This window comes from Antedon mediterranea, chromosome 3 (genome assembly GCF_964355755.1).
Source record: "Antedon mediterranea chromosome 3, ecAntMedi1.1, whole genome shotgun sequence".
NCBI lineage: Eukaryota > Metazoa > Echinodermata > Crinoidea > Comatulida > Antedonidae > Antedon > Antedon mediterranea.
In genome coordinates, this window is record NC_092672.1 from 3,956,903 (window position 1) to 3,974,311 (window position 17,409).

Genomic DNA, 17,409 nt, shown 5'->3' on the forward strand with positions numbered 1-17,409 from the left:
CCAGTTAGGAATGCAATACAACTGAAGATCATTTAATACATGTCAATTTCTGTTATTCTTTTACCATTGTGTTCTATAAGCCTATCTGAGATTATTTTATTATATACATTAACATTTGATGTGAAATTATTGTAAGGTAAACTGGAGTCCTGTGTTCATTCTGAACAAAGTGAAATGAGCTATTAGGAGCTCAATGTAATAAACCTTAGCATTATGTGGTAGGATGGCCAGTTCCTTTCCACGCTACCTCATCCTTCCTAGAATTTTCAATCAGGTACTCATTTACAGATGAGTTGTTCTTATCGGGAAATTAAATTGGTTCTTTCTGTATGATAGTCAAGTGTCCAACCACTCAGCTACCAAACTTCTTCGGCTAACAAATTATTATAAATATCATATTTAAAACTTCTTGTTGGGCTTAGTTATGTTGTTTCCTTGTACAACTGGACAGCTTATTGCTTCAGGGAGAATCGTATGTAGGCTGTGAAATAAAAGGATTACAGAATGCTGGCTGATGAACATACTTTGAAAAAACCCTGCTTGACAATGATTGATTCCAAACATTTTTTTTACAAAACTTTAATACGGGGTATTTTTTGCTTCATTTTGATATAAACAAGTTTGGTTGATAAGAGTGTAATTATTACTGAATGTGTTAAGGGGTATAATTAATAATAACATACAGTGTTTATATTGAATTTCAGATTTAATATGATATTAACAATGGTGATACAGATTAGTATAATCTATGTCATCAAATCAGCAGCTCAAACCAATTCTGAAGCTTGTAATAGCTGTTGTACAGCTGGGGTTCCTGGAATTCCAGGACATCATGGTAATCCAGGTGCCTCTGGGCCACAAGAAATGAATGGAGAACAAGGAATAAAAGGAGAACAAGGAATGAATGGAGTGAAAGGAGAACAAGGAATGAATGGAGAACAAGGATTGAAAGGAGAACAAGGATTGAATGGAGAACAAGGATTGAATGGAGAACAAGGACTGAAAGGAGAACAAGGATTGAATGGAGAACAAGGATTGAAAGGAGAACAAGGATTGAAAGGAGAACAAGGAATGACAGGAGACCCGGGAATGAAAGGAGAACAAGGAATAACAGGAGATGATGGAAGGAATGGCTTAGATGGGTCTCCTGGAAAGTTAGGACCAACTGGACCTCAAGGTATTGTTGGATTACCAGGTGCAAATGGTGTAAAGGGAGAAAAGGGTGAACAATCTAGTCAGCAGAAATCTGCCTTTTCAGTAGTTTTTACATCTAACCCAGGTCGTCATGCCGTTAGTCCAATGAAGTAAGACACAATAATTACAGATGTAGGAAATCATTACAACAAAGAAACAGGCAAGTTTGTCTGTGCAATTCCAGGTGTTTATGTATTCCAGGTGACATCAATGAAATCAAGTGGTAGTGGTAAAATTCTAACAAGAATCATGAAAAATGGGAGTTTTCAAGTGTCCACAAGGATGGATCCTGCTGGGTATAATTCTGCAAGCACAATGGTGGTTCTTGATCTGATATCAGGTGATCAAGTATGGTCTCAGCCAGGTAGTTCAAACACTAACTATTACCTCAGTGACATCAACAGATACTGCTCATTCTCTGGTTTCTTACTTTATGCAGCATAAAGTAAACATATACAAATATTTGTATTGTTTTAAACACTTTAGATGAATGATGCTAATTCAAAAGAAGCTTTTGTTAGTCATTTTTTAAGGTCAATTTTACCAGTCAAAAAATTATAGATATAACATTTATTTTATTTGAGGAACTAAATTGTTTAAATACATGTTAGAAATAAAAATATTAATATTCAGTATTTTGAGTAAATCTATGTTATGTTGAACTATGCAGGCGGTTCAAAAGAATTACATTTTTTTACATACTTTATTACAGCCTATTCACACTCAAATGAGGAAGGTTTTAGTAAATTCACCCACTACAATTCTGAATTAATTAATTAAAGACTGCCAACATTTGACCTTTTAAAACAGATTTTACACATTTATTTATTTAACCCATGGCTGGTAGTAGTACTGCACTTTGCAAAGATTATGCTAAGAGAAATATATCAGCATGGGTAACTCTGCAAGTTCCTTGTTTAAAAATCAAAGCCTCTTCTTTTTTTTTGTTAAGTTTTGAATTCTTTCCTTGGCACACTTTATTTTATAAAATTCATATGAATCACAATATTGCTCATGACGACACTGGAAACCAGTTTGTTACAACTTGACATATAACTTTGCATAAAATATCAAAAAGAACTGAGCATACTTTTAAACTCTGTCTACACTATCAAACTATTTTAACAAAATATGGTAGTAATATGCCAAAATATGGTCATCATATCCATATATTGAGAAATCAAATTTTGTTGTCACATAAACAAATATAGTAGACGATCTAGAAATTAGTTGATGTGTTGCCAAAACGGTGTCCAAAAATGAGTGTTCAAAAAGAATGTTGAAATGGATCTGTGTGCACACAATAATATGGCATAAAACTATAGTAGCTTCGGCATAAAATTATAGTAGCTCCGAGTTCATTGATTATGAGATGAGAATTTTAAAAATTTAATTAAAAAGTAGTTTACTAAAAATGAATCAACTGTTACCTGAAGAATGACGTCCTGAGCAGGATAACTAACAAACGGAGGTAACTTGAATTCCTTATTTATAACCTTATTATACATCTCAATGTGATTGGTGGAACCACTTAACGGATATTTACCCGTCATCAAGCAAAACATTATAATGCCAAGTGACCACCAGTCAACACGATGATCATAGTCACCCATATTTAGTACTTCAGGCGCTGAAAAAATTAAGGTAGATGTTTAGTTGTCCTGTTAAAAAAAAACATTAAAACTATGGTATAAATTTGGAGACTATTACAGAGCAGAATTTAGATTTGTGACCATGTTTAATTGCGGTGGTCGATATAGGATTTTAAAAAAGATGGTAGGGCCGGAAATCAACAAAAGGAAGTTCTGTGCATCTCTCCTATTCTAGCTTACATTAACTATTAACTACATACTGTATTAACTACGAATTCAGCATTTTATTAATCAATTAAAAAAACTGTCTACCTGTTGAACAATAAACAATCTTGGATGATATTATTTAAAGATAGGAAAATGATTCACTTACCCTTATTAGAGATAATAATAGATATACAACTACCCACCCATATAAATAAGTGTCCCACAGACACTGGACGTTCTGCCACCTTGCTTCAGCCATTTTGAAAGTCCAAAATCGGACAGAAGTATATGACCGCCCTCATCAAGTAAAATATTCTCCATCTGAAAAGAAAAATGAGTGTTTTTAAATCTTTCAGCCAAGCCAATTTAAACTCCCTGCCTGTAATTTGCTTCCAGAATCCAGAATTTGAATATGATCACTTTCAACAATCTGCATCTGCTACGAAAATAGAAATAATCATAGCAGAAGATGTTTAATAAGTTCTTTTATTATAATATATTAATATGCATAATATACACACAACAGGCAAAGAACATTAATTCTAAACCGCTCGGTGGTATACTGAAATTAAATCAATTAATTTGAAACGATAAGATGAGGAAATCTTTGAGAATGAGAAAAAGTCGCCCCAACCGAGACCCGTACCCGGACCTTCTGCTTGATATGCAGCTGTCCTAACCATTAGACCACTGGGGCTTTCATGGTATTGTTCAAACTCGATTTGATAGCGACTCTTAACATATTATGTATATATATATACATAATAAAAACTCTTATTATTTATAATATTTTACATTTTTTCGAATACATACCTTTAAATCTCTATATATAATTCCTGCCCTATGTAAAAATGCCAAAGCCATCGCTATCTCTGCGATGTACAATCGCGTCGCAATCTCACTGAAAGTGCCCTCTAACAACCATAGACTATGAAGATCTCCATGAGTTGCATAATCCATTACTTTAAATCAGAACAAACAAAATAAATTATATTATTTGTGGAATAATTTAGTTTTTTCAAATTGGCTTTACTAATATTTTGTATTTGTTGAAAAAAAAATTGATTTTAAGTCCTTATCCAAGAAGACCACCAGGATTACGGCTGTGGCATGCCTTGAGCCTGTGCCAATTTTATGGCTATAGTTGGTGGCGACACTACCTTAAACCACTTGGTCACTCAGGTCAGCTGATTGAACTCTCACATAACTATATCTTTATTTGTGTAAATAAAACACATGTTAAACATAAATATATACATCATCATCTTAAATCCTGATATCTTAATCTGTCATCACACAGCTGACAAATTATATATAGATATCGATATCAATACATATCTGAATTCAACAACAGTTTATCTAGGTATGCAGCTCACATAACAGCATCAACATTGGAGAAATGTATGTAACTGATTAAGAATTAACCATTAAGTTTCCATTACAAAAAGGCAAATTGTCCAACAAGAGCTAAATGTTAATATGAATGTATGACATAGATATGGAAATAAGAAAAAACTAAAGTATATTTAATATTTATTTTATTTGTAGCTTTGTGGATTTACAGTTTAAAAAAACATGATACAAAAAGAGACTATTTAGATGAGGGTGCATTAATTGAATTGTGGAACAGGAACAGCACATTCCTGGTTAAATTAGAAAAAAAAAACAGTAAACAACAATTTGATATTGCATTCACCAATTATTGTTTAAAGTTCTGTCTTCACTATCAAACATTATTTGACAAAAATGTGTGATTTGCACAAATATAGGGTAGTGATAATATGACATCATCATGTCCATATATGGGCACATCACATGTCTTTGTCAAAAGTTTGATAGTATAGACAAGGCTTTACTCCACCAAGCATTCTATGGTTGACAAGCATGAACAGAAGTTAAAATAATATCTGTTGCTTAAGTAACTATTATTTTACGTATACTAATCAGGGAAGATTTAGGCGGGGAAGATTTAGGTGGGCTAAACAGGCTTTAGCCCCCCCCCCCCCCCTAACATTTAACAGCCATATCTTTTTAAAAAATAAAATAATGACTATTATTCTGCAACCTGATGGATCGTTTTATCATTTATGAAATATTTAGCGCCCCCCCCCCCCCCCCCACCCAATCTATAATGCTGGATCCGCCCCTGCTAATCAATATAGGCCTACCATTTACCTAAATTCGTTCATGTTTGACATTTCAATCTATTCTTTTAATATTGTATTTCTTAATGAAAATTTACCAAATAAAAATTTAGACAAATCTAAATTATTTTTAACTGAAATAGGACATGATTTTTAGCAAATAATTTAACAATAGATACATGAAAAAATAAATATATAACCTCCTTGGCGGAAGTAATAACTGTTACATAAAACACAAATATTTGCATATAAAAAAACAACTTATATAAAACGTATAAACTGACAATGTTGGTAATTGGATGAGGATATTTTTTAGAAAAAAATGGTACAATTGCACAAATTAATGTTGAAAATGAGGTAAACTGTCAGCATATGTGGAATGCAGGTATGTTTGTGTACACACCTTTTTTTTTATAGCAGTGCTCAATATGTTTCTAGGTATAATTTCAATAATATTTGAAAAATCTACTCAAAGTAAAAATGTCTATTTAATATAAGTTTACAGGGTTTTATTATAACCAGTGGTGACCCCAGGAAATGTCCGAGGGAGGGTAATTAACGACGGAGACTTGTGGGAATTTCTCTCCAAATTATTAATACTTGTAGTATGATAGTAGTATGAAATGTTTTATCAACCAACATGCACTTTATTTGAACATTTACTGTAAATTCTTGTACCTGATTTGCACAAAACAAACATATAAATAATATAAATATAATAATATATATAAAAAAAAACATTTATGAAAACAAAAGATTTGATGGTATGTACATTTATACATTGACATATTTACTATACATGGAAATTGAAATATAAATTAAAGGAATGATGTCTTGGAAATTAAATATTAAAACAGATTGCACGTAGCAAAACTTGGAAAGTTTTACAATTAAATAATGTTGACTAATAGTACTATAAATCTAACACCAATTCACTATGTTGTTTTGAAGCCAACTACAGTATACCTACTACACCTTCAGGACCCCAAAAAATGTTCCCTTAAAGAAGTATTGTCCCCCAAAACATGAAAAATAAAGATTAATTAAATCAGACTTTGAATATGTTATTTGTAGATTTAATAATTCCGTAGAAAAAAACCCGAAAAAAACCCTCAATGTTTTCACTTATAAATGGACAAAATAAATGGTTAAAATCAACCAAAAACCCACTGGCTTGCAGCCAATTTGACTCCTTTTTCTTTTAAATTACAGGTAAATACATTTTTTTCGATCCAATTTCTGGTCAAAGTGGAACTATTATGTGACATTAAAATGGAATATTCAACAACAATTTTGTTGAGAATTTTCAGGGGGACAATACATCTTTAATAGGGATGTCCAAAAGGAAGGGTTTTCTGTATATCTTTTTTGTAGCTTGTATTAAAGGTCTGTGTGGATTGAAAATCTATATACAGTATGGTTGGTTATCTAATGGTATAAATGTTGCCTTATAGGTCGCAGGTTCAAATCTTACCAGAGACATTTATTTTATTTAACAAAATGTTTGAAACTTCTGTTGATATATGAGCTATGTTTGATATATACAGTATGTTCCAAAATGAGCAGTTTGGTTTCTAGTAATGATTATATAGGCCTATTACACTGTATTTATTGGCCTACTATACATGCCATTCTCGACTGTCAAATTATATGGCTACATTTTATTTTCAAGGCCTTTGTAGAAAGATACCACAATTATATGACATTTATTCAGGCTTTTAGTCACGTTTAATACGTCCTTTTTGAAGCAAAAACCAGCTGAATTGGCTCGAGGCCTTCAGTCACTTTGGAGGGTTCACCAGTCAATCCAATCGGCACCAGGCTTTTAGTCTCTGGGGCTTGGTCCTATTAAACACCACACAGCACTGTAATAGTACCACTAACATTAGACAATAATGCATGTTAGTACTGACCCTTAAATAATCAACGTCGCTACTAAATATAACTTAACCTAACCTTCTCAATATTCCCTTCTATAGGTAGTGTGTTAGTGGAGTCTATCCTAGAGTCATATAACACCTAAATAAATTCCTGTCATTTGATTGTGGATCATATGGCGTGCAATAGTACGCACTATTAAACGATCGTTTAACAGTACTTTTTTTGTGTACGAAAAAAAAAAATTTTGTTTTATACTATTGCGTTTGAAATACAACAGCGCCACCTATGTTGTACTTTTGCGGCGATTTGAATGTTATGACTGGTTTTTCGCGATGGAAGTACATTTCTGTAGATATATGTACTAATTTAGATCAAAAAGGCATTTAAATTAGCTTCAGATCGTTTATAGGATTTTGATTAACTAATGGGAACATCTCTAAAAGATATGAAATCGTTGAAAAAACATAATTAGCCTAGATGAGTTCTAGTTGCCTGTCAAAGTTTTGCCTTTCAGCCTAGCTAGTAGGCCTGTTAGTACTAGGCCTAGCAAGGTTAAAACGTCTAGTTTGTTTGGTCGTTTGTTGACATAATTAACACTAAAGTAGGTGTGTTTATAAAATCCATATAAATATAACATTTAATATTATACAGATATTGACTGCTTAGAGGTTAAATATAAGATTTGACATCCCCGAGGGAATGATATTAAGTTCGAGGGAATATATATTTCCCGAAGCGCCAGCTGAGGGAAATATATATTCCCCGAGAACTTAATATCATTCCCGAGGGGATGTCAAATCTTATATTTAACCGATATAAAAGGCAATATCTGTTATATTATAATAGCCAAGAACAAGTCTGCTGGGTTGGGTGAAGCTAGGCTACAGGAGAATTTCCATCAATAAGCCTATTAATAATAATATTATAATCAGGTAGGCCGAATAAACAATTCGTCTTCTTCTCGATCTTCGAGGAGCCGAATCACCGGATGTTCAGCGCGTACTAGTTACTAGGTTACTACCGTGAGTATTGACCAATCACAAACTGTGTTTCATCACATTTAGGGTGGACTAATAACAAATGAGGGCGCTATGTATGCATAGCTTAAATAGTTTAGAAGATTAATTACTTCAAGCAAGTTTCGTGGCGCAGCGGTTGAAACGTTGTCTTGTGATGGAGTGACAATTGCATCGCAAGTTCAAGATCAGTAGATGACTTTTGTTTATTTATCGGCAAACGCGAGTGTTGCACACGAAAATTACACAGTCAATATCATCGTACTCGAGAATTTATATGATTAATGACAGGGGACACGATTATTACACGAAAATTACACAGTCAATATCATCGTTCTCGAGGATATATACGATTTACGATCCTCGCAGCTGTAGTCATGTGATGCAGTTTCAACCAATCACGTTCGCGTATTTACATAGGCTATGTAATATAATATTATAAAACACCAAATGTTACTGTCAATGTGAATCAAATGTAAGCCTAAGCCTATACCTTTTATTTGATTCAAATGACAGGATTCTATTTAGATGGAATATAAAACAAATAATGAATGCTTCATATTCGTGAATGAATAGTTGGTGAATGATGAAAGGTTATATATCAACTTGGCTTCGCCTCGTTGAAATATAACCTTTCATCATTCACCTCATGCCATTATTTTTACCATTACACTCATAAAAATTCATTATTTGTATCATTTACAAATAGTGTTGTGTGGTGTTTAGTAGAGGACTAAACAGACTCCCACTCTTTTTGGAGGGCTAAGGGCACTAGTCAATCCAACATGCTCAATAGGCTCCTGCCTTTGGTCTCTCTGGAGTCAGTCCAAATGTTCACATAGCATGAAGAACAATCTTCAAATGATAATGATGATTTACTTCATGGCGAATCTGTGTTGTTGTTATAAGTCAGTTTCTCTAATCCAATCAAAGTTATCAAACTGTAAAATAGAAAATATTATTATTATTATGTAATAATTAAAATGTCTAAATCAAAAATAAAAACTTAATATTGACTATTACAACATAATCTACATGAAGAGCCTTAAACAAAGGATAAATTATATTCATATTTGACTTACAGTAAGGAACAAAATATGTAACCATCACATCATATTTTGTTTTACATTAATCGGACGAATTATATTAATATTTGAATACAGTAAGGAATATGTAAACATAACATCATATTTTGTTTTACATTAATCGGACGAATTATATTAATATTTGAATACAGTAAGGAATATGTAAACATAACATCATATTTTGTTTTACATTAATCGGACGAATTATATTAATATTTGAATACAGTAAGGAATATGTAAACATAACATCATATTTTGTTTTACATACTACTGTAATAGGACAAATTATATTTATTTGGCTGGATTAAGTATTACAATGTATGCTCTTCAGTGTAATAACTGACATGTGTGCGCATACACACTTTTTAAGAAATATGAAGCATCAAGTTGATTGACGTTAAGAAATAGACCAATCAGCATCTTCCTATTATTTTACCTAATGGGAAGAATTAGTAATTATCTATGTTCACATGTGAGAGGGAGGTAACTTCACAAAAACTGTCGTGCCCACAGATGGTTCTCGAATACATAATAATTTCAGCGTTAAAAAACTGGCGATTTCAAATGTACGTACAATAGTACATGTCGTTTACAGGAACGAATAAATAGACAATGATTTATGTACTCAACTAAAATTAGCACCCTGAGAATTACTCCCGAAAGAGAAACTTGTCACAAAATGAGACCAATTGTTTAAGTCAAATTTAAACAAACTTAATTTGTGTTTTGTATGTAACATTAGGGGTGAGGGATGGGGAAGAGGATGGGTGCAAAAAGGTAAAGGTAAATTTTTAAATATATTAAATATATTCTTTTCCATTTAGTAACGAAATATTAATTGTTTTCATGTTTTACAAATAATATACCACTAAACACAGTAAAACATTGCTATGTAATACTTTGTTGAAACTATCACCGTCCTAGTCGATTGAAATAGTAGCCTACAGTACAATACATCACTACGACGTGTATGTTTATATAATGTAAAACAATTTGTGAAAACCACCTTTACTCGAGGAAAATCATAAATTTGATTTAATCGTCAATAAATATTAAATTATCTAACTCAACTTAATTAGTAGGCTTAATGGTTTTCAATTGTTTCTTAGAGCCAATTCATACTTAAGTTGGTTCTTACCTCCGTTCTTACCCTACCCACCAAAGTTGTTCTGCGTTTAGGGGATGTGATGCACCGTAGGCCTATCCTGTACTGGCTTTACAACGCTACTCATGCCAGTGAGGGAAGGGGGTGATGATGTGGGTGGTTTAAATGCAATAATAAAGATTTTTTACATAATATACTGCGACTGAAAACGCTAGCTCATTATCCGTTTAACAAAAATTATATCCAACCTCTGCAGCACAGATTGAAAAAAAAATGGATCAAATTTCTGTTATGAGTATACAGTACTTGCCTTTACGACGCCTGAGGGAATAGACACTTGTGGAACAGAGATTGGAATGTTCCATTCATCGCAAATCAATACATTTGTATAAACGTATATTAAATCTATCAAAATAGTATTTTTTAAAGAAAAGCGGCCTGTCTTCAACATTATGATGCTGTACTCGAGCTGTTCAACCGGTTTTCAGCCATTAAAAACAATTATCGTAGGAGGAGATAGGAAAATGGGAAGCATCCTCGCATTATTGTCTGCGGGTATTTTTCAAGACGGACATCCATTAGACAGTGTATACCACGATCGAAAAACACCCCTATTTGGGGCAAATCGTTGAACCTAAATTCGTTTTAATCGTCAATAACTAATTATCTAACTCAATTTAATTAGAAAAACAGGGTTACATCAGGTGGTTAAAATCAGTACCGAGATTCTAACCAACTTTATATACCATCGAGTAAACATTCTAGAAATAAGGCGCGATTTACCGAATTTTGCCCTTACGTAAATTTATATATAGATTTGGCTGGATTAAGTATTACAATGTATGCTCTTCAGTGTAAGAACTGACATGTGTGCGCATACACACTTTTTAAGAAATATGAAGCACCAAGTTGATTGACGTTCAGAAATAGACCAATCAGCATCTTCCTATTATTTTACCTAATGGGAAGAATTCTTAATTATCTATGTTCACATGTGAGAGGGAGGTAGTTTATTGAACTTGAACAAAAACTGCAGAAGTCATCGGATATTGCAGTTCCGATTAGTAATCCGGTTTGAATAGTTCCCTTTCCTAATGTTATTGTAACACAAAGAGCCGGTCTAATAAAGGTACTTAACAAGTTCAAAAGTCGTGGGAATCGCATGATATGTCCTTTACATTGTGGTATAATATCAGAAAATGGACAAATTAGGGAATTTTCGATTGCAAAATCACAACATATTGTTTACACGTGAGGAACAGATTTCATCTATAAAAGTCAAGTGAATATTGAAACTGGATTTATACATACAACAGCAGATGACAGGGAAACATCCAGTTTACAGATCAACAGAAAAGACATTCAGAAAACAACAATGTATCTCAGGTAAGTAAATTGTTATTTTAGGTTTTAATAATATTTAGGATGATATATGGTGCTACTGTACTTTAGCACTGCTACTCTGTACTTTGACATACTGTCTTTTACTGTAGTACTAATTTGTTAGAATTCTGTAACCTTCCTTGTATAGTATATGTTGGCTGTGGGAAGGAAAAACAATATTAAAACACACAAAAGGTACAATATGGGTCATGTGTACTCCAGTTAGGAATGAAATACAACTGAAGATCATTTAATACAAGTCAATTTCTGTTATTCTTTTACCATTAATGTTCTATTTAGCATATCTGAAATCATTTTTTTTATACATTAACATTTTGTCACCGATTATTGTAAACTGGAGTCCATTCTAAACACAGTGAAATGAGCTGTTAGGAGCTCAATGTTATAAGACATTATGTGATAGGCTGGCCAATTCCTTTCCATGCCGTATTATGCTTCCTAACATTTTCAATCAGGTACTCATTTACAGCTGAGCTGTTCTTATTGGGAAATTAACTTGGGTCTTATATCATATTCAAACATCTTGTTTGGCTTAGTTATGTTTTTTCCTTGTACAACTGGACAGCCAGGCTGCTTCTTGGTCCTGAGAATCGTATGTATGCTGTGAAATAAAAGGGTTGCAGAATGCTGGCTAATGATGACATCATGATCAGTGTGCAAAACATACTTTGACGAAACTCTGCTAGACAATGACTAATGGATTGCAACCTTTTTTTTAAATGAAAGGGGTATTTTTATAAATATGGTAGATTGGAAGAGTGCAATTATTACTAAAATTTTTTCGAGGGGAAAAAGTTAACTTACAGTTTTTATATTGAATTTCAGATTTAATATGATGTTAACAATTGTGATACAGATTAGTATAATCTATGTCATCAAATCAGCAGCTCAAACCAATTCTGAAGCTTGTAATAGCTGTTGTACAGCTGGGGTTCCTGGCATTCCAGGAAATCATGGTAATCCAGGTGCAATAGGGCCACAAGGAATGAATGGAATACAAGGAATGAAAGGAGAACAAGGAATTAATGGAGAACAAGGAATTAATGGAGAACAAGGAATTAATGGAGAACAAGGAATAAAAGGAGAACAAGGATTGAATGGAGAACAGGGAATGAAAGGAGATAATGGAAGCAATGGCTTAGATGGGATTCCTGGTAAATTAGGACCAAAAGGACCTCAAGGCCTCATTGGACTACCAGGTGCAAATGGTGTAAAAGGAGAAAAGGGTGAACAAGCTAGTCAGCAGAAATCTGCTTTTTCAGTAGTTTTTACATCAAACCCAGGTCGTCACGCCATTAGCCCAATGAAGTACGACACAATAATTTCAAATGTAGGAAATCCCTACAACAAAGAAACAGGAAAGTTTGTCTGTACAATTCCAGGTGTTTATGTATTCCAGGTGACATCAATGAAATCAACTGGTGGAAAAATTCTAACAGCAATCAAGAAAAATGGGAATATTCAAATGACCACAAGGATGGATGCTGCTGGGTATAATTCTGCAAGTACAATGGTGGTTCTTGATCTGGTATCAGGTGATGAAGTTTGGACTGAGCCATATAATTCAGGCACTAACTATTACCAAAGTGACAGCAACAGATACTGCTCATTTTCTGGTTTCTTACTTTATGCAGCATAAAGTAAACATACAAATACATGTATTGCTTTAATCAATTAATTTGCAAATAGGCATAAAAAAAAGGGTAAAAAATCAGACTTTGAATACTGTAGGCTATTTTGCAGTTTTAATTAATCACTTCCATAGAAGAACAAATGTTAAAAATAATGCTTTTACTTATAAAAAAACCCCCCAAATATACAGTTAAATTTAACCACAAACCCATTGGCTGGCAGGAAATTCACCTATTTCCACCCCACCCATTTTTGGTCAAAGTAAATAACTATTACATTAACATTTTCTTTTAGAAAGGTTAGTGATTTTTTATGTGAATTTTACTTACCAGTTAAAAAATTATAGATTTAACATTTATTTCATTCAAACTAAATGTTGTAAGTATATTTTAGAAATAAAAATATTAATATTCCGTATTTTGAGTGGATCATTATGTTGAACTATGAACTATATATGGTATAATTGTTTATGTGAGGTGAGAAAGTTGGATAAAAATCAAAGCCTCTTCTTTTTTTTAAAGTTTTTAATTCTTTGCTTGGCACACTTTATTTTATAAAATTCATATGAATCATAATATTGCTCATGACGACACTGGAAACCAGTTTGTTACAACTCGACATATAACTTTGCATAAAATATAAAACAGAACTGAACGTTAGAGGAAACATACCGTTAGAGGAAACAATAAACTCTGATAAAAAGAATTAAATATTTGACATACTACAAAAAATGCACTAAACATAAAAGAAAACATAACAAAATGGTAAAAAATACTGAAGAAGATTTTGAAAACTATGAAAACTAGAGAAATAAAAACACCTCCAAAATATTTAGACGAATTATATACCAAAGAAATATGAAGAGGCTTAAAAACAGGATCAATCATATTAATATTGACTACAGTAAAAAACAAAATATGGAAACATAACATTTACATATGTTGTTTTACATACTGTAATGGGATGAATAATATAAATATTTGAGTACAGTAAGAAATATGTTAATATAACATTAAATATTCTGTTTTACATACTCTGTATGTGGGACAAATTATATAAATATTTGACTACATTTACATATTTTGTTTTGCATACTACTGTAATGGACAAATTATATTTATGTTTGGCTGGAGTAAGTAACAATGCTCTTCAGTGTAAGAACTGACATGAATGCGCATACACACTTTTTAAGAAACACGAAGCATCAAGTTGATTGACGTTCAGAAATAGACCAATCAGTATCTTCCTATTATTTTACCTGATGGGAAGAATTAGTAATTATCTATGTTCACATGTGAGAGGGAGGTAACTTCACAAAAACTGCGGAAGTCATCGGATATTGAAGTTTTGATTAGTAATCCGGTTTGAATATGTTCCCTTTCCTAATGTTATTTTAACACAAAGAGCCGGTCTAATAAAGGTACTTGTTTGTTTAAAAAAAAACATTTAACAAGTTCAAAAGTCGTGGGAATCGCATGATATGTCCTGTATAATATCAGCAAATGGACAAATTAGGGAGTTTTCGATTGCAAAATGACAACATATTGTTTACACGTGAGGAACAGATTTCATCTATAAAAGTCGAGTGAAAATTGAAACTGGATTTATTCATACAACAGCAGATGACAGGGAAACATCCAGTTTACAGATCAACAGAAAAGACATCCAGAATACAACAATGTATCTCCGGTAAGTAAATTGTTATTTTAGCTTTTAATAATATTTAGGATATTTGGTGCTACTGTACTTTGGCACTGCTACTCTGTACTTTGACATTACTGTCTTTTACCGTAGTACTGATTTGTTAGAATTCTGTAACCTTCCTTGTATATGTTGCCGGTGGGAAGGAAAAAACAATATTAAAACACACAGAAGGTACAATATGGGTGTACTCCAGTTAGGAATGCAATACAACTGAAGATCATTTAATACAAGTCAATTTCTGTTTAAATATTCTTTTACCATTGTGTTCTATTTAGCATATCTGAAATCATTTTTTTTTATACATTAACATTTTGTCACCGATTATTGTAAGGTAAACTGGAGTCCATTCTAAACACAGTTTAATGAGCTGTTAAGACTTAGCATTATGTGTTTCCACGCTGTATTATCCTTCCTAACATGTACTCATTTACAGCTGAGCTGTTCTTATTGGGAAATTAACTTGGGTCTTATACTGTATAATATCATATTCAAACTTTTTGGTAGGCTTAGTTATGTTTTTTCCTTGTACAACTGGACAGCCAGGCTGCTTCTTGATCTTGGGAATCTTATGTAGGCTGTGAAATAAAAGGGTTGCAGAATGCTGGCTAATGATGACATCATGATCAGTGTGCAAAACCTACTTTGACGAAACTCTGCTAGACAATGACTAATGGATTGCCTTTTTTAAAAATTTAATAAAAAGGGTATTTTTATAAGTATGGTAGATATGATGCAATTATTACTAAAATGTGTTAGGAGAAAAAGTTAACATACAGTTTTTATATTGAATTTCAGATTTAATATGATGTTAACAATTGTGATACAGATTAGTATAATCTATGTCATCAAATCCGCAGCTCAAACCAATTCTGAAGCTTGTAATAGCTGTTGTACAGCTGGGGTTCCTGGTATTCCAGGAAATCATGGAAATCCAGGTGCAGCAGGGCCACAAGGAATGAGTGGAGTGAAAGGAGAACAAGGAATGAATGGAGAACAAGGAATGAAAGGAGAACAAGGATTGAATGGAGAACAAGGAATGAAAGGAGAACAAGGAATGAATGGAGATAATGGAAGCAATGGCTTAGATGGGACTCCTGGAAAGTTAGGACCAACTGGACCCCAAGGTATTGTTGGATTACCAGGTGCAAATGGTGTAAAGGGAGAAAAGGGTGAACAATCTAGTCAGAAGAAATCTGCTTTTTCAGTAGTTTTTACTACAGACCCAGGTCGTCATGCCATTAGCCCAATGAAGTATAACACAATAATTACAGATGTAGGAAATCACTACAACAAAGAAACAGGCAAGTTTGTCTGTACAATTCCAGGTGTTTATGTATTCCAGGTGACACCAATGAAATCAAGTGGTGGTGGTCAAATTTTAACAAGAATCATGAAAAATGGCCATATTCAAATGTCTGCATGGATGAGTGCTTCAGGGTATAATTCTGTAAGCACAATGGTGGTTCTTGATCTGATATCAGGTGATCAAGTATGGACTCAGCCAGGTAGTTCAAACACTAACTATTACCTCAGTGACGGCAACAGATTCTGCTCATTCTCTGGTTTCTTACTTTATGCAGCATAAAGTAAACATAAACAAATACTTTTATTTTTTTAAACAATTAATTTGCAAATAGGCATCTAGAAGTCAAACTATAAATGTCAAAAATTAAAAATGTATTTTCCCTCAAAAACATGAAAAATTAAGATACAAAAATCAGACTTTTAATACTGTATACTGAGGACAAATATTAATATTATTATATTTTGGAGTTTTAATAAAGTTAATCATTTCCATAGAAAAATAAATTTAAAAATAATGCTTTCATTTTATAAAAAAACCCAAAATTATACAGTTAAATTCAACCAATTCAACAGCCAATTTGCTGATTCACCCTCCCTCGAAATAAGTAAATAACCATCTTTTATTTGACATTAACATTTTTTTAGAAAGGTTAGTTTATTTCATTCAAACTAAATGTTGGAAGTATATATTACAAATAAAAATATTAATATTCAGTATATTGAGTAAATCATTATGTTGAACTATGAACTATATATGGTATAATTGTTTATGTGAGGTGAGAAAATTGGATAAAAATCAAAGCCTCTTCTTTTTTTAAAGTTTTCAATTCTTTGCATGGCACACTTTATTTTATAAAATTCATATGAATCACAATATTGCTCATGACGACACTGGAAACCAGTTTGTTACAACTTGACATATAACTTTGCATAAAATACAAAACAGAACTGAACGTTAGAGGAAACAATAAATTCTGATAAAAGAATATTTGACATACTACAAAAATGCACTAAACATAAACGAAAACATGACAAAATGATGAAAAATACTGAAGAGGATTTTGAAAACTATGAGAACTAGAGAAATACAAACACCAAAATATTTAGATGAATTATATACCAATGAAATATGAAGAAGCT

The 17,409-nt window shown here is 32.5% G+C and overlaps 3 protein-coding genes across 3 annotated transcripts; 2 read left to right on the forward strand and 1 right to left on the reverse strand.

The window, feature by feature from the left end:
• The first annotated feature begins 680 nt into the window (after positions 1-680).
• LOC140043389 (uncharacterized) lies at positions 681-1,449 on the forward strand. The gene has a single exon (XM_072087891.1). The coding sequence runs from the start codon at positions 712-714 to the stop codon at positions 1,306-1,308; it is 597 nt and encodes a 198-aa protein (XP_071943992.1). The 5' UTR covers positions 681-711; the 3' UTR covers positions 1,309-1,449.
• A 669-nt stretch (positions 1,450-2,118) lies between these two features.
• Positions 2,119-3,953, reverse strand: LOC140043580 (ribosomal protein S6 kinase-related protein-like). Its single transcript, XM_072088102.1, has 4 exons — positions 3,807-3,953; positions 3,197-3,314; positions 2,625-2,824; positions 2,119-2,169 (listed from the first exon to the last, which is right to left on the reverse strand). Exons 1-4 carry the CDS (start codon positions 3,951-3,953, stop codon positions 2,119-2,121), a joined length of 516 nt encoding a protein of 171 aa, XP_071944203.1.
• Positions 3,954-11,178: 7,225 nt separating this feature from the next.
• On the forward strand, positions 11,179-17,057 carry LOC140043582 (uncharacterized). Its single transcript, XM_072088105.1, has 5 exons — positions 11,179-11,610; positions 12,454-13,264; positions 13,555-13,558; positions 14,826-14,949; positions 15,760-17,057. The coding sequence occupies exons 1-5, from the start codon at positions 11,600-11,602 to the stop codon at positions 16,547-16,549; spliced, it is 1,740 nt and encodes a 579-aa protein (XP_071944206.1). The 5' UTR covers positions 11,179-11,599; the 3' UTR covers positions 16,550-17,057.
• Positions 17,058-17,409: the final 352 nt, after the last annotated feature.

Excerpts from the sequence above, each read along its gene's own strand:
- LOC140043389 (XM_072087891.1), top strand. The coding sequence starts at position 712 with ATGATATTAACAATGGTGATACAGATTAGTATAATCTATGTCATCAAA.
- LOC140043580 (XM_072088102.1), bottom strand. The coding sequence starts at position 3,953 with ATGGATTATGCAACTCATGGAGATCTTCATAGTCTATGGTTGTTAGAG. Across the intron at positions 3,315-3,806 it reads TTATATATAGAGATTTAAAG|ATGGAGAATATTTTACTTGA; the intron begins GTATGTATTCGA and ends TTTTCTTTTCAG. Across the intron at positions 2,170-2,624 it reads CTCAGGACGTCATTCTTCAG|TGTGCCAAGGAAAGAATTCA; the intron begins GTAACAGTTGAT and ends TATAAAATAAAG.
- LOC140043582 (XM_072088105.1), top strand. Across the intron at positions 14,950-15,759 it reads AATACAACAATGTATCTCCG|ATTTAATATGATGTTAACAA; the intron begins GTAAGTAAATTG and ends ATTGAATTTCAG.